Source organism: Thermobia domestica, chromosome 1, assembly GCF_964235325.1.
Source record: "Thermobia domestica chromosome 1, izTheDome1.hap1.1, whole genome shotgun sequence".
NCBI classification, from domain to species: domain Eukaryota; kingdom Metazoa; phylum Arthropoda; class Insecta; order Zygentoma; family Lepismatidae; genus Thermobia; species Thermobia domestica.
In genome coordinates this window covers 296,452,996-296,479,316 of record NC_137454.1, presented here as the reverse complement: position 1 = coordinate 296,479,316, position 26,321 = coordinate 296,452,996, and the positions used below count along the sequence as shown (strand labels likewise).

Sequence of the window (26,321 nt, the reverse complement as noted above, 5' to 3'; positions counted from 1 at the left end):
GCCTTAAATAATCATAAATTAAGTCAAGAGAACCGAAATTTGCAGAAAAAAGGTACTTGTAACAGTGATCAAAAGTCGTAAAGATGACTGTCGAGGAATGAGAGTAGGGTTATTAAACAAAAGTAATGAAATAAGAGAGTATTTTATTGCATTATATGTTTATTTCTTAAAAGTACACTAAGACATTTCTCAATGGTCGTAATGTAATTTTTTTTTTCGTCATAACAAGTAAATATTGATTTTCGGCAACAAAACTCCGTGAATGCGAAATATTGTCGGTAATTGTGTATTAGTCAACAAACGATGGACATTATAGCAGAGTGACTGAAATTAATGTGGGATTTATTGTCAACATTCTGTGGATTTCTAGTAAAGAGAATACGTGTGGTTTTCTAGCTGATAGGAAATAATACTTGTAAAACATCTTTCAAGTAGCAGAAAGTTTTACGTAGAAGATTCAGGGCACACATTCTGTGATCAAGTGTGCATTTTCAGGTGAAATTAACTCAGTTCTGTTTTCGTTATTGATTGGTTTATTGTAAGATATAACAAGAAAATACGTACCTTTTTTAATTTCCTGATTTTCTTACAACTAAAATTAACTGAAATGTATATTAGAAAAAAGAGTGGACCAACAAACTAGTATAATGAGACTTTTTTTTTTAATGTGTGGATATACATAAAACATAGCAGTGAACTACTGTTCCTTTTAAATTCAATTTTGTGTTCATAATGTTTTGAAAATAGATTTCTCAGTATACATTCAGCTGTCGATTTGCTCACATTAAAAGCTGATGGAACATTAAAAACTAGGAATTGTTGCTCAGCTTTGAAGTAAATCTGTGTATTAACTTACAACGATTGACATTAGTGTTCAACAGTTGACAATTATCTCAAAAGTATTTTTTAGGAATATGTAATTTTATTTCTTTTAATATAACATTTAGTTCCCTCAGTAAACACTCAATTAACATTTTGTCTTTCCTTTTGTAGGTCTTGTTGAATCGAGTGGAGAGATTGGTACGTGAAAGAAAGGATATAATAGGTGATATCGATAGACTGAGAGAAGAAAACGACGATCTGAAGTTCCAAGTAAGTTTAGAGGTCAAAATAATTAATTCTAATAAAGAGGTTGATTTAGCTGTATCAGTTGTCATTAGTGGCCGCTTTCCTCAAGGACAGCAGTTAAGTAACTGATATTCAGTAGGTAGCAAGCGTATTTCTGTGCTCTTCTGTATATATTTTAATCGTCACTTAAAGTGATCACCCTGAGTGGGACTTGAACGCAACCAAGTCTTCCTTCATAGCCAAGTCGCTTGGCTAACGGGCGTGCTTTGTGTACGCGTAGTTCCGGATTCCAGCCCTAGTGATGGTTCTAAGCCTCAGACAGAAACCTAGTTGTGGTCCGGATTCCAGTTTAAGGAGTATGTCCTGTCTTATATAGCATCGGTGCTAAAATAGGGCTTTCATCGTCAAGCATTAATCAAATGTAATTAACCTGTGCTGCTGACTTTACATTAACTTAGTCACTAATTTATGTAAAATTTGATCTTTTAACTTCAGTTGGTATTCGTATAGCCATATTTAAAACAATTTGTCTGCTGTAATCAAATGTTTGCAGGTAAATTTCATACATAAATGTTTAGTAAAATGCTAGTTAAATATTTGAGAAGATAAAAAAAAGAACACTATTGAACCAAGTAATTATACCGCAGGGTATAAATACTTTTCAAAGATTACGTGAAGGTTACATTTGTTGTCAGCGTTTTCCTAATATTTTATTTTTGTGTATTATTTGAGGATCAAATTCTCTTCCCTTTCATTTATTTCTTTTCCTTTTTCCTTCAAGAAAGAGCAACTCAGGACATATCTTACTTGAACTCCGTGAGTAAATTTGAAAACGTTGCTTTGCACTTGGAATTTGAAGTGTTTTTTTGTACACCTTAGTTAAAAAGTTTTCGCAATTTGTAATTTGTCATAAATTAATAGTGTAGGATGGAAAAAGATAAAATAAACATAACAATAGAAAATCACGAGGTCAGAAAAGTTTAACATTATTTCTTATTGTAGGATTTGAACTCAAAGTTTTTTTGTTCGTTTTATTGAATAGTAACAAGAACAAATTAACTTATCAGTTGTAAACTACATCAATAATATGCAATTTCTTTTTTCTTGAAATATGTTATAAAACCAGCCATTCAAAAACATGCTTCGTGTTATTAATACAAATGTTCGAAGCGTTTTCAATCTCAAAGTAAGTAAAAACACAATTAGATCGAATTAATGCTCGCAATATGTTTTTCAAATTGTGCTGATAGGTGGTCATTAACTGTTAGTTTTCGATCAGCTTCCGTCCACATTACAATATCTTTTGTAACTTCAGACCTAATTAGGTTTCATAATTTCATCTTCCATATTTTTCGGTAACTGTACTTCGCTGTCGTTGTTTTAAAAATAATTTAATAAAACGTTACATAATAAGTATTAAAATGATAAAAAATATCACGTACATAAAATTTCTCTGTACCATTTCAATATATTATAATGTAGGAAATTGTTTCCATCAATTTTTGATTTGAAGACAATAATTAATTTGTGCTTGTTGAGTTTTAGAAAGATTTTTCTTTCGCTTTTAAATGTTAAAATCAGTTATATAATTCCATAATAACTTTTATAAGTATGGTGCGTTCTCCAATTATTTATCTAGTTTATCTTATGTAAAGCAAAATAGTACTGTTAAGTTTTCTAATTTAACTTCTAGCAAGCTTGGATTTTACTTGTCTTCACTTGCTTTATTAAACCAGATTTGTACTTTATTTTTTGCAAAATATAAAAAGCATGTAATATTTTATTTAAGGGTGTCCAGAAAAGAACTCCGTGTTTTTATATATATATATATATATATATATATATATATATATATATATATAAAAAGTAAATTAAACTTATTTAGCGCGCTTTTCCGAAATTGTAGTGTCCTCAGTTTTGTCTTCCAATAAATGTGTGTACCAATTACAAGCCTTTAGATATTAAACCAATCAATCTCCCTCGGTCCACACACAAATGACCAGTCTACAGCAATTGCTGCTATGGTTCTCTTGTGGCGCAGGTGACAAAATAATTAGATGTTATCTTGATATATAATGGCTTTACGGAGCCCTAAAAGAAATATATTTTCTGTACCTTTTTTTTCCTTTAGAATCTTGTTCAGTCCACACCCGTCTGATAACTGTGATACTGCTGATATACACTGAGAAATGTGTGAGCTAAAGCTTAATGGCTGTCGTTTCACGATTACACTCAAGGCGTAATTGTATGGTACAACAAAAAGGTTGTGCTTATTTTTTTACTTTATTATTGTGTGCGTAGTACACGCGAGTTCGATTCTCTGTGGAATCTCATTTATTTCGGATTTTACATTAAACTGTAGGTCCACGTCCCATATAGTAGCCTTGGTGCTAAAAGAATTGCTAAATTACAAGCCAACCAACAAATCATTTTTGAAACTTCGGAGTTCTTTATGGGATACCTTAATTTAAATTTATTCAAAACACTAGCTTCCAGTAACTAGCCATAAATTATATACAGTCATGTTCATAGAAACTTAAATATGCACCTCTTTTAGAAGCTTTATTCCTAGACAAAGTTGCTGCAAACAGAATTGCATGTATTCTTCGTTTGTGTGAAGCCTTACATGTAGATCAAACACTTCCAATGAGTAAGAGTATATGGAATAAAGGTGTATGTTTAAGTACTTTGAACATGATTATAAATTACCGAAGATCGTCCAGAAAGGATTATGCAAACCGTAGTATTTTGTTGGTGTAACTCTTAGTACTAAGGAAAGAGTAGAATATCTGCATTTAAGAGGGCTCATTGTGCTTTGATATGAAATATCTGAAAAGTCATATAGTATGGTGTTTAGTTAGGAATTAAACATCGAAGTTAGGAAAATATATGAAGGGGGGGGGGGGGGTAAATAAAAAGCAAATCCGTTTCTCGTCCAGAGCATTCAAAAACTCCAGTTAACGTAAATTGAATTAGTATCGGAACTGATGTTGATAATTTAGTAATTAGCTTCGTTCTAGTTCGTTGAACATTCGGGCATTATAGAACTTCATCGCAGCTTGATTATTTTATGTTTTTGATTAGCAGTTCATTACGTAGAATAAAGCTAAGTATTTTCATAAAATCTCAGGAATTGATAGTCTCTCATAGTATTACATATATCCCACGAAGGACTTCTGATTATTACTTTTTGAATTTATTTTTTTAAAAAATAAAGTAATTTAATTAATGTTTCTTTTAAAGACAGCGTCTTTTTAAAAAATTAAATTAGTCTTTACGTTTAGATTCTGGATTTACGAAAAAAAAAAAAAAAAAGCAACTGCTCTTTGTCATATCAAATAGTATTTCTTTTTCTTTTTTTAAAAAAAATTAATGGATGAACATTCTTGAGGATTTAGCTTAAGACTATTATATCAATCTTTTTTTTTTTTTGTTTTGTTTTGTTTTTGTTTGTTGGTTGAAAGAATCACATTAAACTTAAACATAAGTGTCAAAGATTTACAGATTTAGTTAAACAGTAATGATCCATCGCCAAGCCTTTTGACGTAGTAAATAATTTCAGATCATATTCCTTGACGATGGAACATGAGATACAAAGACAATTAATTAAATTAAAAAAAAAAAAAAAACTAATTATATTTTATCGACATGGAGGCCATGCATACTTCCTTTACTTCCCCACATTATTCTATTTTTCTACGTAGTTATTATCCTTTTTAAAATTTCATTATTTGACAGGTTCCTTATTCCAAAAGAAGGGAACATTTTAGGTATAGTGCGAAACCAACTTATAGGAAAATGTTTTGAAAATCTCGTGCAAACTTTTAGCTGAAAGAAAAGGTACAAAGGCTAAAAAGATTTCAAGTAGGCCAATACAACGGACTGATAGACAACTTTACGTTTTCCTCTCTTTCCATTTTTTCGTATCTTTGCTCAACGGAGCTGGCCTTATGGCCCCGAACTTTCGATACTCCGACAATCATAAAAACCAAAAATTTCCAGTACCGCTGACGCATAATCATTGGAATTAGTTGAATTATTGTGTCAGTGGGTTATATGGAAACCGCTCGTCAAAATGGGCTGAAGCAAAACTGTAACAGAATGGTAGAGAGAGGTCCATTGTGTTACAATGTGCCCATGAGCGCACAGTAAATGAAGTTGCCCGATTTATTGGTGTATCAAAGCAATCTGCCTAACGTTTCTACAGTCTAACACGCGTTGAAGACAAAATGTTGTCTGAATTATGGTCGAAAAAAAATACCCTAACTCAGAGACTGCCGATGAAGCCTCACGCTTGATCAAGGAAAATAGACTGCAGGAATTTATTTCGGGTTTGGGAACTGTGACTTCAGGTCCATCCCAACCAACTTCTGAAAGAATTGCAAAGGGAACTTCATGTAAGTAGTCTAGTATTGCGAAAGAGTCTACTTCTTACTGTGGTGCGAAGTTTCACGTTTTTAATAACGAAGTACTGATACTGAAATGTAGTGGACTGAAAGCATGTAGTGTTGTCCGACGGGTCATGCTTTTGTCTATTTCCTAATGGTGCATGGCGTTGAGAGCACCGAAAGTCTAATACAGTATTTCATTCATAATCTTTACAGGATGTGGTTCAAGTTGGAAGATGTTATTCATTATGTGATTTTTACCATGTTTTGCACTCGCTCATGCAGTTAAATGTGCACATGTACCAGCTTGAAGTCAACAGGTCCATTTTCCATGATGACGGTTGCTGTGTTTGCAGGACTCAAAACGTTTGTAAATGGTTTGAGGAACATTCGGGCAAATTGTTGCACTAGTCCAGAAATTTAAATTTAGTTCAAAATCTATGGAAATATTTGGAATAGAAAATGAAACGTAGCAATATGTATCCCATTACTTAAGGTGAACATAAGAGATTTATTGATCAGCGAGTGAATTCATATCGGTGTGACATACCTACATCTCGGAATCACTTCTCGAGAAGGGAAGAAAATATTAGAAAGATTCAAACGACGTAAGAGTCGTGTGACAGCCATATCTTCTGCTCTAAACTTTGACAATGAGACTTTTATGGCTTGAAAGCTGTACTAATATTTGATATTTTAACTGCATTAATGGGGTGTGTGTCTGCTGCTTGAACACAGGTAAAAGAAAATCACACTAGATAGCAGAACTATGCCAAGCATTAAAAAAAAAGTCCCCTAGACATACTTACTGCGGACGGAGAAATCTTTTTTCATTAGCGCGTTTGTGGACTCTCTCCCCGATACAGTGTCGTCTTTTATCGTGCCTAATGACGCGCTACTCATTACAGAGGTTAAGTGTGTGCATGCTGTAAGCGATCACGTAAACACACTGTATTTTGATATATAATTAGGATACAGGGAAATATTCATGAGATACATCAAACTGAAACCACAGTAGTGTGTGCATTTCTTCAACTTCGCAAATACTTCAAAAGTGACTCGTTGTAGTCATTTATATAAATTCCAAAAAACTTTGTAATGAAAATATTCCAAATTTACCACTCAAATTTAATATCAATTTTTCAGTATTTCAGAACATATTGGGCTCCTTCGGCGGGTGACAAAAGGAATGAAAGCAAAAGGTGGTATGAATAAACTCTACTATGAGTCCGATGATTAAATTCATGAAGTACATGTTATATATCAACTGAGGAGTCTAGTTTACTGTGTTGCTTCTGTTAACCATGCACTCCGTACTCATGTACATAATTTTCAGGTTCTTTTAGCTCAACTCTCCTTGCTGGTCTAGTGATTGAGCGCTTACTTCTGCTGCACATGGTTCTAGGTTCGATTCCTGGTGGTAAAGCACTGAAATTAGAACGTATTATAGTTGTTCAGATTCCAGCTTAGCTATAGATCCACGTTTCGTACAGCTTCGGAGCTAAAAGGACTCGAAACACTAACAGATAAATAAATCATATATCTTCCTACATACGCTAGCAAAAAAAAAAAAAAAAAAAAAAAAAAAAAAAAAAAAAAAAGTAAAGTTTGACTGATTATGAAAGTTATATTACTATGAAAGTTATATTAGAAATGAATTTTTTACTCCTGGATTTTTCCAACATTTAAAAATTAATGACCTAATTACATGACATAAAATATTTATTTATTGCAAATAATATAAGAAAAGCAATGAAAACATTAAAAAAAAATTAAAAGAGAGATGCAGGAAGATTATAACCTAACAACTGAGTATATGAGTATGGTTTGCAGAGACTTTTCTGTTGATTTTGTACTTATCGGATATAGAGATCGGATATCGGATCGGTAGATTGTTCATTGACACTACGTTTTAATTTGTTCCTATTCTTTTTGTAACCGCGTAAGAAACTCTGTGCTCTGAGATTTGAAAGTGATATTAAAGTTGAACATAGTAAGTTTGGAAATTCATTACATTCTGAACAGCCATTCTTGCGTTGAATCTCCAATTACATATGAACTAAGACTTATTGTATTATTGTATACAAATATAAGGGTAGAAACGATAAGATATTTTGTTTATACCAAATTCTCTGAGAGTTCTGGATTCATTCTCTAAGTACTAACTGCTATCATGTCGAAAATATGGCATTTGCTAGAGAATGAACGCCTGGCACACCATACCAATTATTTAGTAGTATTCTTTGTGTCTATTTAAACAAGGTGGTTTGGTACAGTCTAGGCCTTGTCATATGCTGGGTCATTGTAGAACGGTGTTATATACATACAAATATTCTAAACATATCTTCTTTACATGGTATTATCTAGTGCTTTTATTGAGTCAAGTAGCTTAGAATATGGTATTGTAGTTCCTTCTTTTGCTGTTTCGCTGTTCTTGCTGATGTCCGAAATTTCGTTACTTGAAATAGCTAATTATGTTAAAACCTTAAATTATGATTAAACACGTTTATTTTACACGCATAATTAAGTTTATTGATAACTTTGTGATTTTTTTTCTTTAATGCAACCAAGGTTATAGATAATTTAGTTCAACTTCTGTATAACCTTCGAAAACGAGAAAATGATGCTATTGTTATTCGTGCTTGCCTAGAACAGTAATGAAAGTTATTCCGCCTGTATTTCCGCTGTAACCGAAGGCCGTGCATGATTCAAGTAATAATAGCATATTGGTTCATCTTCGAGAGAATGTAGAAAGATACAGGAAATCAGGTGCAAATAATTGAAAATAGGATCTTATCAAGGTTATTGCTTCTTTAGGATTAATCAGATGGCCTTTTCATCGTATTTTACAATTTAAACCTCTAAGGATATAGACTACCGTTATCCTTAAAAATTCTTTGTGTGAATCGAGGAAGAAGTCTTGATTTAGTGACGTTTGAGTTAGTCATTTTATTGTATTTCTACTTGAAAATAACCATTTCGTATCACATGTAGTAAATTGTTGTTAAGAAATGTTGTGTTTTCATCCTGTAAGTGTTTGGTGAAATATGAGCTCGGGACACTGTCGATAGAACTAACAATTTAAGCATTGTTAATATGCGCGTTTGAAATCGCAAATAGCTTTAATATGAATGCATCGAACGCGTTACAGTGGTTCAAATTCCACTTTAAATTGTACGTCTCATCTTATATAGCCTCGGTGATGAGAAACACGCAATACAAATCAATATATTATTTTGCCTACGACATATGACCGTTAAATAAAATGAAGATGATATAGTATAAATTGTGTTAAAACTTGATAATTTGAGATATATATAAGGAGAGAAGAACACTGTAAAGTTCTTGTAATAATTAATAAACTACGGAAGGTTAAATACTTATATTGGCAAATAATCGACTAGCCTAAAGATGGTTATTTACTCAGTTTTGCACGAGATGTATTCTTGTCAGATCATTGGAATAACTCAATAATAAATAATTTTGGTCGGTGCAAGAAACTGAAGTATTAGAATTGCAGAAAGACATCATCACTCATAAGAAACATTTTGTAGCATATTGGTGGGCGTGATAAAAATTTGTACTTCGCAAGCAATATAAATTATACCTAAAACTATATCTACTAAGGTGAATATCATCAAAGCTTTTACAGATGGTTGCACAACAGTTCTTTACATTATAATTTCAAATCAATGATAGAATTTTTCATGAATAGTGAATACATGTTGAACCGATGTAAACTGATGCTGAATGTATTGTTTTTGCAGCTGGAGGAGAAAAATATAGAACTGGAAGGCACACGAGCCAGAGTACGAGTTCTAGAAAAGCACCAGCAAAATGTGAAGCAGCCACCTCATGAAATTGTTGACTCTCCATCGTCGCTTAATCACCAGCAGCACCAGCAGCATCAGCAACATCAAGGACACGATGAGTGCAACAACAGTAGTACTGAATCAGCCCACGATGCCACCACACCACCAGGAAATAGTGACGTAATAAAGTTTCAGTTAGACTCTGCCCCATCGAAGATGCTTCCTCGTGTGGTGGACTGTGCTACCAAAAAACATCAGACATCACAAAATAGTAATAATAATAAAAGCAATAAAAAGCGTCCTAGTCGGATTCCATTGCCACCAAAATCATATAGTGCACCAAAACCCCCCTTGTCGCCAGCGTCAAAAGTGAATAGCAGTGAAGTGGGCACAAGGACCTCGGGATCGTTCGGGAAATCAGGAAGGAAGCCCGAGTGTGTGACAGTGAATAGTTTGAGCTGTAGAAGAGATAGTTTGTTCGCTGGGAAAGAGAAGGATTGTTCTGCAGCGAGCAATAACCACAATAGCGGCAGCAACATTCGAAGCAGCAAGGAGTCATTATCTTCAAATGGTAAGAATAAGGATTCCCTTGGCAGTCTTGCTGGCAACAAGAAGGATTCCAGGCGCAACCATGACTTACGCTCTGCTTCCAACAACAGCATCAACAAGGTGCATGACCTAGACTCCTCCAAGGTACGACCCACCAAACATTCCTTCTGGGGCAGCTGGTGGAAAATATTGGATGGTCCATAAAACAAAATATCTTTCCCCCCGTTTCAAGCTACACATTGAGCAGAGAGGCATACAAAAGAAAGAAAGAAAGCAAAAATTCGATTTTGTTTATTTTGATAAAGCAACTGACCCACCTACCGTTTACCATTTTTAAGTGAATGAGCAAAATCCGATCCTCAAAGCGAGAATTGATTTGTAAGTGTAGCTATTTTTTTTTTCTACAACCCCAATCATAGTTTGGGTGGTGGGTTTTTCTCCTAGAGCAAGAAAGGTATCTTTTCATTGGAGAAATAGGAAAAGCACATGCGTCTTGGGTATAGCACGTCATAGAATAATTGCGCACTCACTGAAAACTGCCATTTCTTAAAATTGGCATAATCCACTAATAATTAAATATCATACTAGGTTGCACATAGCACGTATCTTTATTTAGACATACTCTACACGTAGACACACTGCCAATAGTTCACTCGTGTTTTTAGCATGTAATTATACATTTGAAAATGCAATTTTGGTACACAAAGGTAACTTTCCTCTTTTTTCATTATTATAAACTTTAAAAGATTTAGATTATTCTTATGAAATATGTGTGTTAAAAACTCAACAGTTGAATTTTAACGTAAAGACGTGTCAAGTAACAGTTTCAGAAGCAATCTAAAATCAGAAGCTAATTCATTGGTGTAATAAAACTTTAGATTTACTTATTATGTTAAGAGTTCGTTTCCCAAGAAACATTATATTAATATTAAAGAAGTCAAATATACTACGTGGTCAATAATAGTTGCACAGCGATGTGAACAAAAATCAACATCCTCCGGACATTATGAAACGCTTAGTCACGTAAGGACATTTTGAAACTACGAAATGTTGGACCTTTTGTTTGATATTTACAGATACGCGTAAAAGGTATTTATGAACAAAAAGTACCTCTTTTTGGATCAAAAGATCCAATATATTTCAATCAAAAATTTTGTTGTAAACCTTATATCTGGAGAACTACATATAGTGTAGCCAAACCCAAACTATCAGTTAACTCAATATGACGTGCTTTTTCCGTAGACAATACGAAAACCCGATTCAAAAAAATTTGGGGTCCCTGATTCAAAAACTAATTATTGGCCAAGTTCTCAATATTTTGATCCATTTTTAGTTTTCATAAAAATCTTTTCATTTTGGAGGGCACAGTGGCTCAGTGGTAGAGCGCTTACCTCTGGTGTGTGGTTTCCGTGGTTCGATGCTTGGCCAAGTAAGTTTGTGGTAGATAGTATCGTGTCCATGAGTTTACTTGGGGTACTCCCGTTTACACAAATTATTCCATCACCATTCGCTTGCCTTAATCGTCTGTCTGCCTTAATGTTCAAGGCATAAACATGGAAGTTAAACTGAAAAAATTCATTTTCTCTTTTCATTTTTCATAAATATATTATCTGATCTTAGACAAAATAGCATATGTTGATAATTATTTTGAGTCAATCACGAATTTTTATGATGATAAATTGGTTTGTTTTGGAAGGAAAAGAACGCATGAAAATACATGCTTTCTTCCAGTTGTTACTGTTACTTATAGACACACTTTTTCGATTATTATAATAGTGATACGTACCTGCGAAAGTACCTCAGGTCGACTGTCACAAACGTTGCGTGCTCATACAATCGGACGGAAAAGTATAAAAATAGAAATATGTCATAGAAGTTTTCTTGGTAAATACAAAGAAACTTCTTAGAAGGGTTTTATTTTATTTTATTATAAGAATAAACGTCAGTTTGCAACCGAAAGTATTAATTATAATCAAATCGCTAACAGAAAGATTACTTACTGGATTCAGAGAGAGAAACGCTTCTCTGTATTGATACAGATCCCTTCTGTTTAGCGGCCCATGTCAGACGATTAATTTGGCAAGTTATTTGCCATTAGTGATTGTAGCTAAAAATCTCAAAGAACCCTTCAAACGTTCTGGTATATTGTGTACGCATTTCTAAAAGGGATTTTTTTTTTTTTTTTTTTGTATGGTTATAATAGTAAAAGGGAAAGAAAAAAGTAGTATTTAACTACCATATGTATATTACCCAGGTGGTTTCATGTAGCCATGGTTAGCGTGTGGTTCTGGGTTCTGCTCCTGACAACAGTGTTCAACATGAGGGGTAATTGGAAAGCTAATGAATTAAGATATACAGAACCCCGGTGTTGAATAATGCCAGGAATAATGGCATTGGAAATTCGTACACTGAGAACGCATCACATAGTTCAACATGCACATTTTAGTCCTTCAGTCTTGCATGGACTATATAGCAAAGTACTTCAATTTTAAATTATAGTAATGTTTCAAAATACGTTTTGTGTAATCTACATATATTTTACATGCTTCACTAACTAGTGACTACGAACTACCGCCGTTTTAATAATGCTCATGCCACTTTGATCATTTTTCAAACTCTTAAAGATTAAACTACACTTAAAATTTTTTCAAACGTCCAGGTGTAGAGTTAAAACATGCTTCTGTCTAAACAGTATACTTACATTATTTTAAGCTGCCAATTAGTTTTAACAGTTTCGACTGTATTTTCCCCTTTCTCCGGTCCATGAAAAGCATTAACTCTGAAGATCATGCCCATCACACTCCTCATGGGTATTTTAAGTTAACTTTTGCTTCTTTTCCTTTAAATAAATGCTTCTGTGGACTATTTCGCTTAGCAACCCTTCAGTTCACTCATATATCATTTTTTTTTAAATAAATAAAATTAGTAATGTAGGCGAATCCTAATCGTAATTTGCCGTAATTTTTTTTTACAATTTAAGTGATGCTTGTTGAAGGAAGGATAAAGAATTTTTCACTCTCAAAACAGTTGATAAATCTGTTATTTTGAAAAAGAATCAGCCCCGTTACAGTTTATTTTCGAAAAATTACACGATAAAAGATTGGGAATAACTTACACTACGTTACACATACATAGAAAAAGAAATATGCCAACTTTCCATAGAAATTGTACACGTAAGAGATGCGAATTTCAGATTAGAACAGTATTAGAATGAAACCATTGAATAATTTCATGTATCCAAAATAATATAAATTGAAATATCTTTTACTGTATGCGTATATATTCTTTGACCATCTTACTGTCAGTAACATTTTTTGCTAACAAGAAATCAATTACATAGCAGAAAATCAACTAACTACCTCTTTCTACCGAGATAAATTTAGACCTATAGATGAAATAATGAAAGCTTTGATTACGTTCGTGTAATTTTGTTCAATTATTCTCCTCAGATAACTGCAAGCAATTTATCTTATATATGTTATAAACAATGGGAATAATAGATTTCAATGAGACAAACTTCTAAACTCAATCTGGAGGGACAAATGTTTGCAGGAAGTGAGGATGCAGAAAGATGAACAAAAATCAAAGCAACAAAGTTGTCAAACATTGAAACAGAGTAAGCTAGAGAACCGCAAGCTGTCAGTAGAAAAGTTTAAAATCAGAAGGAAATATAGAACGATAATTACCGAAGGCAGATTAGATAACATTAAGTAATTCTTTTTTGACAACTTCATTTCTAGCAAGGCTTTTCTCGGGTTCTTCCTTTGGGGATCTTTGATCATTATTAGTAACTTGGGTTAAGATCGAATATAACATTCTTTTAATTTTATTTTAATTTTATTTTTATTTTTTATTTATTTATTTATTTTATTTTTTTAAGCTTCACTTACAGACATTAGAACATCGTTCAGACATTCTTGATTTTACGTTTCCAGATTAGGTTATTAGTGACACTTAATCGGATTCATATAACTATCTTGTTTTCATTCTATATTGCAGTTAATTACTTTTACGTAAACTTAGTTATATGTAAATATACTACACGAATTTGTACAACAAACAACTACATCTCAAACCTACACGGGATTTTTTGAAGGATTAACAAGGAAATGGAATTAAAATTAAAAGGAATCTGAATGAGTCCGTTCCATGAGTAGCTAATCTTACAAACGTAAATTTAACGGAGACTTCATCTTTGTTTCCTCTATGCTGTTGTCATGTTACCTAGCTTTAGAGTTGCTAGATTACAAGTTGATCTGAAGTTTCATAAACCGTCCAGAATGAATTAAGAAAAATAATTGCACGAAACAGAAAAAAATTATACTAAAATTCTCCCTTATTCATGGTATCTTAACCATATCTGAAACAAATTAGTTTTTCAAATTAGTTAAGATGAAAGATAAGATTAAAGCTTAAGTAAATAGTTGTCTGTGGTCCATAATTCATTTATATATGTTGAACGAACTCAGATTAGAATGAATATGGGAATATATGAAGTAAGTAGTCTTATTTTTTAATAAACTACTTCAATTTGTTCTGTATATTCGCGGTCAGTGGCGTACACGAAGAGAAAATCCAGATTTTAACTCCCTTCCCCCTCCACAGGATATTATGGAAGAAATTATATTAAGGTATGTGTACAAAAATGGCACGTGTGCTGAAACGATAGGAGTTAGGATACCTTGATTAAATTCTGTGTACGCCAGAGGATACTTGTGAACCTCCCTTAATTAAATTGTGTACGTCACTGTCCTCAATACAAACATTCTTTGTTAGTTCTGAAGTAAAATGTTAATGATAACGTGAGTTTTAGATTTCGTAACTACAGTTCTCCCAAAAGTAGAGAAACCCACTTGTTTTGTGTATTACTAAAACATTATCTGTACTTGAACACATAGTATGATAGATATGAGGGAGGTTGGAGTTGAGTGGAAATAACAGTGGACATGTGACCACCATTTGTGGAACTTAACATATTTGAGGGTCCAAACTTTCCATAATCGGCATAAGGTTTATTGTAAGGATCACTTCACTGCTTAGGTATATACGTAGTTAAGCCTCAGAGGAAAAAATAATAAACTGTAAGACTTTTGTGGTTTCAGAGAATCAATTAATGTTTATAATTTCAAAAATTACACGATTTGGGCAGTATGGGTACATCTCTTGAAGATATGAGTAGCATGTTTTGCGACGTGCTATGAGAGATTGCTCAATCTTGTTCCAACCATATCTCATTTGTCACTGCCAACAATAGCCACAGAAGCTTTTGCAACATGTGCCGATAATGTACACAGTTGCATTTAAGAACCGAACATAGGGTGAACCGTAACCTCACACTACACAATAACTTGTTGATTGTGAAAATGTCTTATCATAGGTTTATTCTGGCATTTTGCATTCCCATGTGCGACAATTTTCTTGTACAAACCTTCGTAGATAGAAGTGGATGTTAGTTAATCATTTGTGATCTCTTGTCACTATTTGGAGAACGAATTATGAACAGTTCGTATGTCAACTTCGTTACTGTCGTGACATTGTTGTATGTCCAATCTAAGTATTAAAATGCTAAGTATATGTGTTTGTGGTCAAGAAAAGTTCGTTTGTAGCCAATCCTTTCGACAATGAGATTTCGAAAACCATAAATGTTAGAAACCTGCCGTTTTCGCTGGTTGATTTCAAATTTTATGTAGATTCTCCAGTTTTCATTCAAATTAAAAAAAAAAAAAGTATTTTCCTATTCTACATTTTAAGCGTCGTTTTGACCCTATTAGTTCAATATTGCTACTAGGACGTTAAGATTGGTACTTTTGTGAAAGGCAATCAGTAGAGGACCTACGTGTAGCGGATTGGTGAATATTTCAGGCACTTTGCTTCAATCTGAATGACAAAACCTATTGCAAGCTGGCAACTTCGAAGGCTTATGGACCCACAATGAGGCGTACTCGGATGTGGAATTATAAGTAAAAATATTTGCATTTGGTATCATCTATCACTTATTAAAGTTTGTCACAAACTGCCCCCAACATTTCATATATTAAAATACTACATTTATATGTTTATCTATAGCAATTCACTCCCTATTGAGTCTTCCTGTCCTTTACTTGCGTCCGTAAAGGGACTTGCACAGATGTAGTAAGAGGTGGGAAGGAGATTCACGTTCATATTAGAACTGTGCGCTGTGTAAATAGCGCAGGTTCAGCTAGTTATTATTGTTAGTAGTACTGATCGCTTCTCATATCAATGAGATGTAGTAATGAATAAAATAAATAGATTCATTATTTTAAGAGGTACGTTGTATCTTGTTTCTGTTTAGATCCAACTCATGAGAAAAACGGCGTAGAAATGCTAAATAGTTTTTTTCGGGATTGCTCATTGAGTCTACTGATTTATTACCATGACTGTATAATATGTATAATAAAATTGTGTATTAGCGTGTGCAGCCTAAAACATCGGGATTTAACATTACATTCATAATTTTTGAATAGTTATCTGTAATTTCGATTGTTACATTCTGGTCATTCTGTCAGTTACGATATTTTAAAGGGGATGTTAATGGGTCAGTTTTACTTGCAACAAACTAGTAATGTTTGCTTGGCGCCTGGTCCCAGAATAAGTGCAGATGCTTATTACAAAAATGCTTATGCTTTGTAAATTTTACAATAAAACTACAAATGGAATACTAAAACATGTTGTGTGCACTAACAATCTAAATCAGCTTTCTAAACGTGAATAAGATTTTCTTTAAAACTTACTGAATAATTGATAACTTCTAATTCTATTAAACGATATTAATAATTATTGTTAGTTAAATCTCAATTTATGCTCACAGACTCAAATTTCTGAAGAAAATATAATAAGTGGAAAATAAATAATCTCACAATAAAGTTGCTTTGCTACTTACAACATACTTGGAATGTTGGAATTTGGGCCAATTGCTTTGAAAGAGCACGGCATTTTATTTAACTCTTGCACATGTAGCGTCAGCTTTATTATATAGCATGTTTTTGATTTAGAAATAAGTTGTTTTGTTATATTCTTAAATGTTGCCAGATCATTTTTATTTTTAATGTATGTTAAGAGTAAATTTATTTAAATACTTTATAATTTTAAATTTGGAAAAAAAAAAAAAAAGTTGAGTTTCTGATAGTATTTGTAAGTAACGTACAGGGTTATTCTAAATCTAATGTCTATATTTCAGAAAATTTAAAACAGGGATGATCTTCCAACGAAAGAACACATCATAAAGTATTTTACAATTCGTATGTTATCCATAAAGTAATTGAGCAAAGTTATTTCCATGCTGTATGCAACGTGAAGTGTTAACTTTGCCGATTTCAAGCTTTCAAATTTATGGTATCTGCGTCAGGTACGTAAAATCCATCGCACAAGGAGAAATCGCATGATCGACTAGTGATGAAAGACTACAAGGATGACAGTCACCTCGTGCAGTAAACAAAAAGTAGTGCATTTTTTTATTTTAGTATTTTTTTCCGAATACCAAATCATGATTTGTATGTATTGGAATAAATAAATAAATAAATAAATAAATAAATAAATCTTTTAGAATAACCCTGTACTAATCTTGACAAGTTTCATATATTGTCAAGGTTTGTGCTAGAAATACTAAAATCTGCTGCATAACAGCAATTTTTCTAACTTGTTTAACGTTATTGTTTAAACTTATTCACATAGATCGTTGAACAAATTTACAATAGGACTTTAGCTGTCTTATACTATATATCTCATGTCAATCTGTCAATTTTTCTCTGGGTTTCTGTTCTCTTTTCTGATCATCTCAGTAGCTTCCTGCTAAGAACTTCATCACTTTGCCTCGAAAACAACAAATTATGTTGGTGAAAAAATCGTGTTTCTTCATTCTAAAGATTTTGGAAGTTTCCTGCCTGATGTTCAGGAAATTTTGTGTAGTTACATCGTTTGGATTTTGTAGCCAACCCAGTTTTGCCTGTTTTCCTCTTTTCCGCTAGTTCAGTGCATTCCTGATCGAAGCATGGTTTGTTCCTATGTATTTCCGCGTGCTCAGTTTTTCTTTTGCTGAAATTTTAATACCAAAGTATCCTCAAAATTAGTGCATTCCGAACCTTCTAAGACCGAGAATCTATTCGACACTTCAATCAGGTATTCTCCTCTCTCTCTCTCTCTCTCTCTCATCTCTCTCTCTCTCTCTCTCTCTCTCTCTCTCTCTCTCTCTCTCTCTCATCTCTCTCTCTCTCTCTCTCTCTCTCTCTCTCTCTCTCTCTCCTCTAATTTTATTAACATTAAACCTATCTTTTTTTTCAGATGTTGATTTTTTATTTATTTATTCAACCACAATATCTCTCTATCTCTCTCTCTGTCTCTGTCTCTGTCTCTCTCTCTCTCTCTCTCTCTCTCTCTCTCTGTCTCTCTCTCTCTCTCTCTCTCTCTCTCTCTCTCTCTCTCTCTCTCTCTCTCTCTCTCTCTCTCTCTCTCTCTCTCTCTCTCTCTCTCTCCTGATCAGCAATGTTCTCACAGTTGACTCCTCTAAACGACCCAACATCAATTATGCCAGACTGTCTTCTTCTGACTTCTAAAACGTGATAAATTTGAGTATGTATTTTTCGATCTGGTGAGGTCCAAGTATATTTATGAACATTGAGATGTCGGGGAATTTTGTACGGAATTTTATATATACTGAAATAGGTGTATACAAAATCCAATCGAACGGAATTTTATATATATTAAAATAGGTATAATATGCACACTTCTTTTTAATTACAAGGTAATAGGTGAGAATTGTGTTTTCTGAGATTAGAAATTGTTAGTCTAGTAAACTGAACTCTGAAATCAAAGGAACTTGCACTCGCCCTTTATGATAAAATCATCAAATATTGATTCTTTAAAATCAGAAAGAAAAGAGGAGACAAATTTAAAATTCACAAGGCTGTTGTAAATAATATATTCTTTTTGTAGTTTTATTCAGACTTTTGTATTGGTGTAGGAAAATGTAAAAAGTATTGAATAGAGCGTGGAAATTGCTAATAATAATGATAATAAATTTGTGTGGATCTGGCAACATATTTCAATGTCTTGTGTTGTACAGCTAAGTAATGTTTTTCTTTTTTACTTTCTAGGTAAGAAAAGAAAGAAACTCCAAACCGAGAAATTCAACTTCTTTTGAGCAGCAGCAGCTAAATAGCAGTAACTTCGTTGAGATAACATTAACGGAGTGTGATAGTTCAAATAAAGAATTGCCCGGTGCCACAAATAAAACTAAACCACACATTACACCTGGTGTCTTTGTTCCTAGGACAGCATCGAAGCATATTCCTCTCGATCGACGGTATTCAGTACCAGTACCAGAAAATTGCGAGGCCTTCCCAGATTCCCTGGATCACACTCGGATATCTGTCGCGTCTAATGTGGAACCTGAAGAACTTACAGCATCCGATTCGGAAATTACAAATACCCATCGAAAACTTAAGATACACCATTATCAGGGTAATGATTTATGTAGTGCCTTTCCTTGGCAGTCTTCATCTTTGGAATATTTTGATAGTATAAATTCCACAAATGGTCCAAGTTCTGAAATAGCTAAACATACTTTTATTTCACCAGACACCGGTTCAGGAGAATCTCCTGTGGTTCAAGAGGATGCTAGGCTGCACTGTGATGGGCTCCTTTGGGGTCCAACAGAAACTGTGAACATGGCAGGATTACCTGGCTATGAACGCATGTTTCTCAGCGAACATGGCAATAGTTCCGTAGCATCTGACCAGTATTTCTCGTCAGAATCCCAAATGCATCACAATGACTCAGCAACGCGTAGGGCGTTTTCCAATCCTTCGTTCTGCCAAGACAAATACGGAACAGTTCATCCTATGTCGAGTACAAAATCCGGTAGCAATAACATTCGGAATCTTGTTCGAAGTAAAGCAATGGTATTTGATTCTTTAGACGATACAGAGTATGTGATAAGTAATGAGGAAATAGCTTTAACTGAAGCTGAAGGCAATGCTGAATTAATGGAAGTTGCAAATGAATGGATGCAGGCTTGGAAAATGAATACCGATTCACTTCAAGCTGACAATTTCTCTCGCACATTACAAATGTCCAATCACATTGAAGCTATCTTGAAGCAATTCTCAAAAGCTGCTGAGGAAAACTAATTTAAAAATATTTTTTGTAGTCAGTGTTAATATTTAAAAAAAGTAAAATATTTATGGTCTTTCTCTGTGAAAGCAAATTACGTAGAAAAAAATATTTTAAAATTATTTCCCTACTTCCATTTTCTCATGGAAAGGCCAATACATTATCTATTGCAAGCAGGGGTAGGTTTGAAAAATCAAATCTTCACATTCCTGGTTATATTTTCGTTCTATTGTTATTTTATTATTATTTTCGCTCTTTCCTTACTATTCATTCCAAACTTTGAAACAAAATGAGTGGGAAAATTATAGCTTTATGTATCTGCATTCCTCCAGTTTCTTCTTTGTGCCATGTTCCTTAATAATAAAAAGAGTATTTTTTTTTCAGTGTATTAGCGAGCAAGATGAATTTTGAACTTATCGCACATTCAAATATGTACTGGCAATGAATTCATTTGTATGTCTTTCTGCAGTTACTTAATATCGTGCCATTGATTCACGTGTTAAAAGAGAGAATTAATTAAAAAAAAAAAAAATAGGCTGTGTTTTTTATTGTTGATGATGTACTTAGTACTTTATTATGTTTGTGATGAATGCTCTGACCAAATTTATGAAATCTTGTCATAAAAGGAGATTTAAATATAGATATATATATAAAACAATTATAAATTAACTATATATATACATATATATGTATATAAATATTATAGATATACATCATCATATGTAAATTGAGAGATGCTTTTATTGTGGTTGCATTGTTAGCACAAATCTGCTTCCTGTCACCTCATACGTGAGAAAGACGTTGGATTCCTTTCCTCCTCCCCTTCATATCATACACAGACAATATATTTAAGTTACTCTGTCGCTATTTTAACAGTAAATTTATGACTTAGATCACCTGTATGTTTTCTGCAAACTTGACCTTGTAGCATAATTTATAAGAATAATATCAAGTTTGTAGAACAGTTTTAACTTAAATTTCAATAAACGTTGAGACACTTTCACATTATATATAGACTGTGTTTTTTGGTGCCTCATAATATCAGTATAATGTGGAATACTGTGATAATGTACTATAGTGCTGCATTATAGAAGAAATAGCAACAACACTAAAAAATCTATTACGTTTTAATGGTTCCTCAATATTTATATCTGTTGTTATGAAAGTGTGGATGCAGATTTATGTTCACGCAAAATTGTGGTTTATTTTACTTTATATAGTTTTCATTGAATTAACTGATTGGTACTTTTATAAATTAAGTATATCAGCACATTTGCTATAATCAACTTCATTCTGTTGAATAGTCAGAAACAAGGAACTTACTCCTACGTATTTAATTCATTTTATTTTCATATTTATTTTACATCAAATAGTGTTTTCTCAAATGTGGTTTTGCTTGCATAAATTATCCTGTATATTAAAGTATGAAGAACACTACTTTATTCTCTTTCTGTCTTTTGCATAATCATAAAATAACAAGGAGCAATCAACTGCATTCAATTTCGACCTGCGTTTGAAGGATATACACAATTGAGTCAAATCCAAAGTTTGTGTGTGTGTATATAATTGAGAATTCGTAGTTGTATGTTTCTACCCAGTTCCATTTTGAACATTCAGTTAGTCTTTCAAAACCTTCATGCTGATATAAATATTTAGCTCTTTTTTTTAAAAAAAAGGAAAAAATCTTCAAGTCTTGAAACATCCAGTGATTTTACCCGTAAGTTTTCACTAGCAGTCTTTCTACATTTCTTATGCGTGCTTTATTTATTTATTTACTTATTTATTATTAAAAAGAACCTAATTGTTGAAATCTCCCAAACTTAAATTATGTAATAACGTCTGTTTGCAGATTATGTGAAATAGCAATAATTTTAGATGAAAGTTTGTTACCATGACATCTATTCTTCTCATGGGACTAAACTCCTCCATCTGTATTTGTGTATGAGTTATGTTTATTATTTATACAGAAGTGCGTAATACTTTGATTAGTGATAACTTACAGGCTCTTCCCGGTGATCTTGTGGCTTTGATTCCGGTGAGCATGAGGTTCGATTCCCGGTGAGATAGCATTAAAATTTTAAGACATAGTGGTCGGATTCAACCTTGAGCTATAGGCTCACGTTTCATCTCTCTCTTTTCTACTGATCTGGAACTAAGCTGTTATTTGAGATCTTGGGACCTCATTTATTAGACAAGCCTCGTTAAGGTATTTTTCTTATTCTGAGTAGCTAATCAAATATGTAGTGGAACTCAATTCCTTAACTTTTTTGGTCGTTCTGCATTGACAAACCTGATGATTATGTATATAAAGCTCTAAAATTTTATATAAGAACGAAGTTTTGTTTCGGCGCACATTGATGTCTTTTAGTGCGTTTAATAGAAATTTCCTTTTGATAGCGGAAAAAGAAAATACATTTTTGTTTATACATAATGTGTGTTAGTTTACATCACGTGCTTGACGTAAACTGTACCTAATTATATGTATAAGTTCCTAAGAGATTTAGAAAAATAGAACATTGGTTGGTACTAATATCCATTATAGTAATTCTCATGTACGAATTTTTGTCAACTCATGCAATAGAAAATAATACAAGTAATGAAAAATAGGACATATAGATCTGTCTGTAATAGATAAAAGTTTAACTTTATTTAGGATCAATATAAGATTAATGCGATTTTTTATAGAATAGCGAGAAAGCGCAACAGATCTTGCCAGAAAGATCTGAGACTCCAAATCTCTTTCTGTAGAGAAGCTAAAGAATGTTTATTTAAGCACAATGTTTCTTCTGTAACATTTATTTTGTAATTTTAAGGCTCTTTCATTGGTTAGGAAATCTCTTTTTACAACGCCTAAAATTTTACGGAAAAAGATCGCGTGGTTTACTGAAAACTTTGAAAATGTTATTAAAACGGTGAGCAATGAAAATGGTATTAAAACTGTCATATGATGAGTAACATATTTTCTGGATGCATATCAAATTGGATACATAATTTTTCTGCTATTAAATTTAATTATTTCTAAGTAAATATATGCCAGTGTTCACTGCTGTCAACTTACAACATATCAAAATACAACAATGTAAGAATTGTAATGTTAAATAATTATTTGAAAAGGTACGTTTTTAGTAGCTATTAGCTTTAAAATGTAACACTGAATAATCAAATGATGTCATCACATGAATTCCAGAATGAAATGTCGTGATACAGTTAACACTTTATTACTGCAAATTGTAAGGTTATTATTAATAATAATAATGGATTATGCGTGAATCTAAATCTGCACACTTTCTATTTTGTACAACAAATTGTTGTTGTTTCCTCTCTGTAGTGCACAATATATTTTACCCAGCTCCATTGCTAATAGACCCAGTAAGATAGTTACTTACGAAGTAAGATGTAATTGCTTTATTAGAGAAATTTTAACAACAAAGGACAAAAGATCCAGTCTTCCTCTATTGCTATTGGCGTTAAATAACGTAGTATAAATAATAATAAAATATCTTGTGATATGTGGTTGGAGTGATAAGGGAGCTGGGTTATTTTGTCATTAAAAATTGCACAATATTGTATTTGTTTTCTGAGACTGATTATCGAAAGAAATGTTTTTGTTTGTAAAAAACTGATAAAAGATAAAATGTGTAAATATATATATATATATATATATATTATGTAAATTTTATGAATTAAAAAGGGACATTTGAAAAAAAATGTTAGTTCATATCCTTAATTCTGATCTTCCCATCAACGAAAATTGGATTATCTACTCCTCATTCAAGATTTCCTTCACCTTTATTCTGTTCGTATTTAGATAATGAGGGCGAATCAATAAGTAACACAATAATTTATGTAGAATAAAGTGTAACAGGTAACACATTAAGAGTACATACAAATTAGTCTTCGGCCGCGGTGCTTTAGTGCTGGACCGTTCATCTCTAATGCTTGCCAAGTGGGCTTCGTGATGGACAGACACTGTGTGCGGGGTTTTCCCAGTGTTCTACTTTCTTAATTCGACCTTTTCATTTATTCTCATCATCATAGTTTCTTTTAGCCTTGGCATAATCTTGGGACGTAAAACTGAAAGATTTCATTTCATTTAGAAATTATAGTCTCATATTAAAGCTACTTTTGAATATAGCCACAAAGTCTCTCCAACACAATTCACACTCTGCTCAAAGAGGTTCATCTTTTGGGAATGTAGCCATCTGCGCACAACCGATTTGACTTCACAACCGGAATTGAAACGTATGCCGACCAAGAATGTCTTCATCGGACGAAAAAGAAAAATCTGAAGGTGAGATCAGGGACTGTATGGCACGTGCTCGACTACCTCCAACCGAGACTTCTCGAGTCTCTTACAAACAGAAGCAGCAATGTGGTTCGCACATTGCTATAAAGAAACTTGATTTCCAGCATTAATGTTAGAGTGCTTGTCATAAAGCGCACGACGCAACTTTGTCAATATTGTTTCATGTAATGCAGCATTTACAGTAGCGTCGCGTTTTGGAAAATCCACCAGTAGAACCCCTTTCATGTTCCAGAATTCAGTCACTAGCACTTTTCTTCTCAAATTGAGTCACCTTGAATTTTTCCTTCCATGGATGAGATTTTGTTTCAGACGTGTAGTGATACGCCTAGAACTCGTCACTTGTAACTAGGCCCATATTTACGCATGGGCTACATGGTAAATTTCTAGGAGAGGCGTATTATAAAAAGTGATAGTAAAATATAGTATGCAGGGAGAAAAGTGCTGTCCACGAAAGATAAATTTAAAGGAAATTTATACTGAAAACAATGCTGATGCTACAGACGATCAAATTTTCTCGTTACAATACCACTGGCGCTAGAAGAATTTGAGAATATGTATTGGCCATCAGCACAATCCGTAAAATTTGGTTCTGTACGCCCCGCCCCCTTTCTGGTGGCTCAATGTAAGTGTGCGAAGTCATATTAGGCCTATATCGAATACGAATAAATAAGGGTGAAGAGGCGAAAAATACTTATATACAGGCTTCCTTGTAATGATACCTTCCAGAACAGCATATAATTCGCTGACCCTTATGGACGACTGAGAGGTTCTTTGGCACCCACCAAGAATCACTCTACGAAATTTCAGTTCGTGATGCACATCATCATACACTGTACTGTATGAAATGTTGAACATATTCGACAATGTTTGAAGATGGATTCGCCGGTCTTACGAATTAATCTTCAATGACTGTAACGGTTCTGTTCGTATGATGCTGTCATTGGACGCCTGGTACGCGTGGAAATTCGCAACGTTCACATGACTCTTCAAAGAATTTGTACTTCCTGGAGATGTTGTCATAGTCCATACAATCTTCCTCTCACTCACACAGACACAGACAGACATACATACATTTACTTACTTACTTACATACATACATTTACTTACTTAAGTAATTTCACGTGGGTTTTGTTTTTTTACCCACACCGAGAAACTAACAGCACATAAGTTCCTTGCAAGTAGACGACTGTAACATACACCATATTTGCTCAATAGTTCACGCTTCTACTGCTAGAGATACACCTGATCGAATAGTTACCGATTACAGTGCAAACCTCAAAACAATTAAGTTTTCACATCCCAGATCAGTATTATCGCGTGAAAAAAATTGTTGCATGTTACTTATTGATCCGTCCTCGTATCTATACTATATAAGATTATATCCACTTAATTGTGCAAAACTTGCTTCTGAAGCTATCTGCAACGAAATTCTTCGTTGAGTGCAATGAAGGTGCAAAATAATATCAATATTCTTTCTATATTCTAAAGGTTGTAGATTTTTTTTTTTTTTCGTCATAGTTCGACACTCATGATTAGAGACCGGATGTTAGGCAAAATGCCTATTCTTTAATATTAAAGATATGATCAAAAATAAAGTTTTAAAGTTTATATGAGGGATTATAGTTTTGATTTAAGCCAATTTTATTTTGCCTATTTTGCCTATTTTGACTTTTACTGCCTAATGTTGCCTATTCTATGCATTTTCTTCAAAATAATCTTTCATTGGGAAAATATATAATTTATATAAAATAAATAATACATATATACGTGTATTATGTGTTTAAAAACACAGGCACGTGGTACGTTACAATAAATAAATAAATAAATAAATATATATATATATATATATATATATATATATATATATATATATATATATATATATAAGGTGAACTTCAAAGATATGCGCATACTTCGGGAGGTGATTCGTAACATGAAAACAAAACGTCCTCTTGAATGTCAAGAATCACCTCCCGAAGTATGTGCACACTTTTATGTCTCGTTCCAATTGTCAGGATTCGATTTTCGATTCCAAGTTGGTCCACCTGTCACTCGTTCACGACGCGGAAT

The 26,321-nt window shown here is 33.1% G+C and overlaps 1 protein-coding gene across 3 annotated transcripts in view; it reads left to right on the top strand.

Annotated features, from left to right (window-relative positions):
* Positions 1 to 23,653, top strand: part of jvl (javelin-like) — a 360,284-nt gene extending 336,631 nt beyond the window's left edge. The window contains exons 4-6 of one of the 3 annotated variants that reach the window (XM_081726897.1): positions 994 to 1,092; positions 9,224 to 9,961; positions 18,928 to 23,653. In XM_081726897.1, the coding sequence (XP_081583023.1) occupies positions 994 to 1,092; positions 9,224 to 9,961; positions 18,928 to 19,962 (1,872 nt within the window). In that variant the 3' untranslated portion in view covers positions 19,963 to 23,653. The remainder of the gene's footprint in view (positions 1 to 993; positions 1,093 to 9,223; positions 9,962 to 18,927) is intronic. The other 2 variants (XM_081726905.1, XM_081726901.1) reach the window with 2 other exon arrangements.
* The last annotated feature ends 2,668 nt before the right edge of the window (positions 23,654 to 26,321 follow it).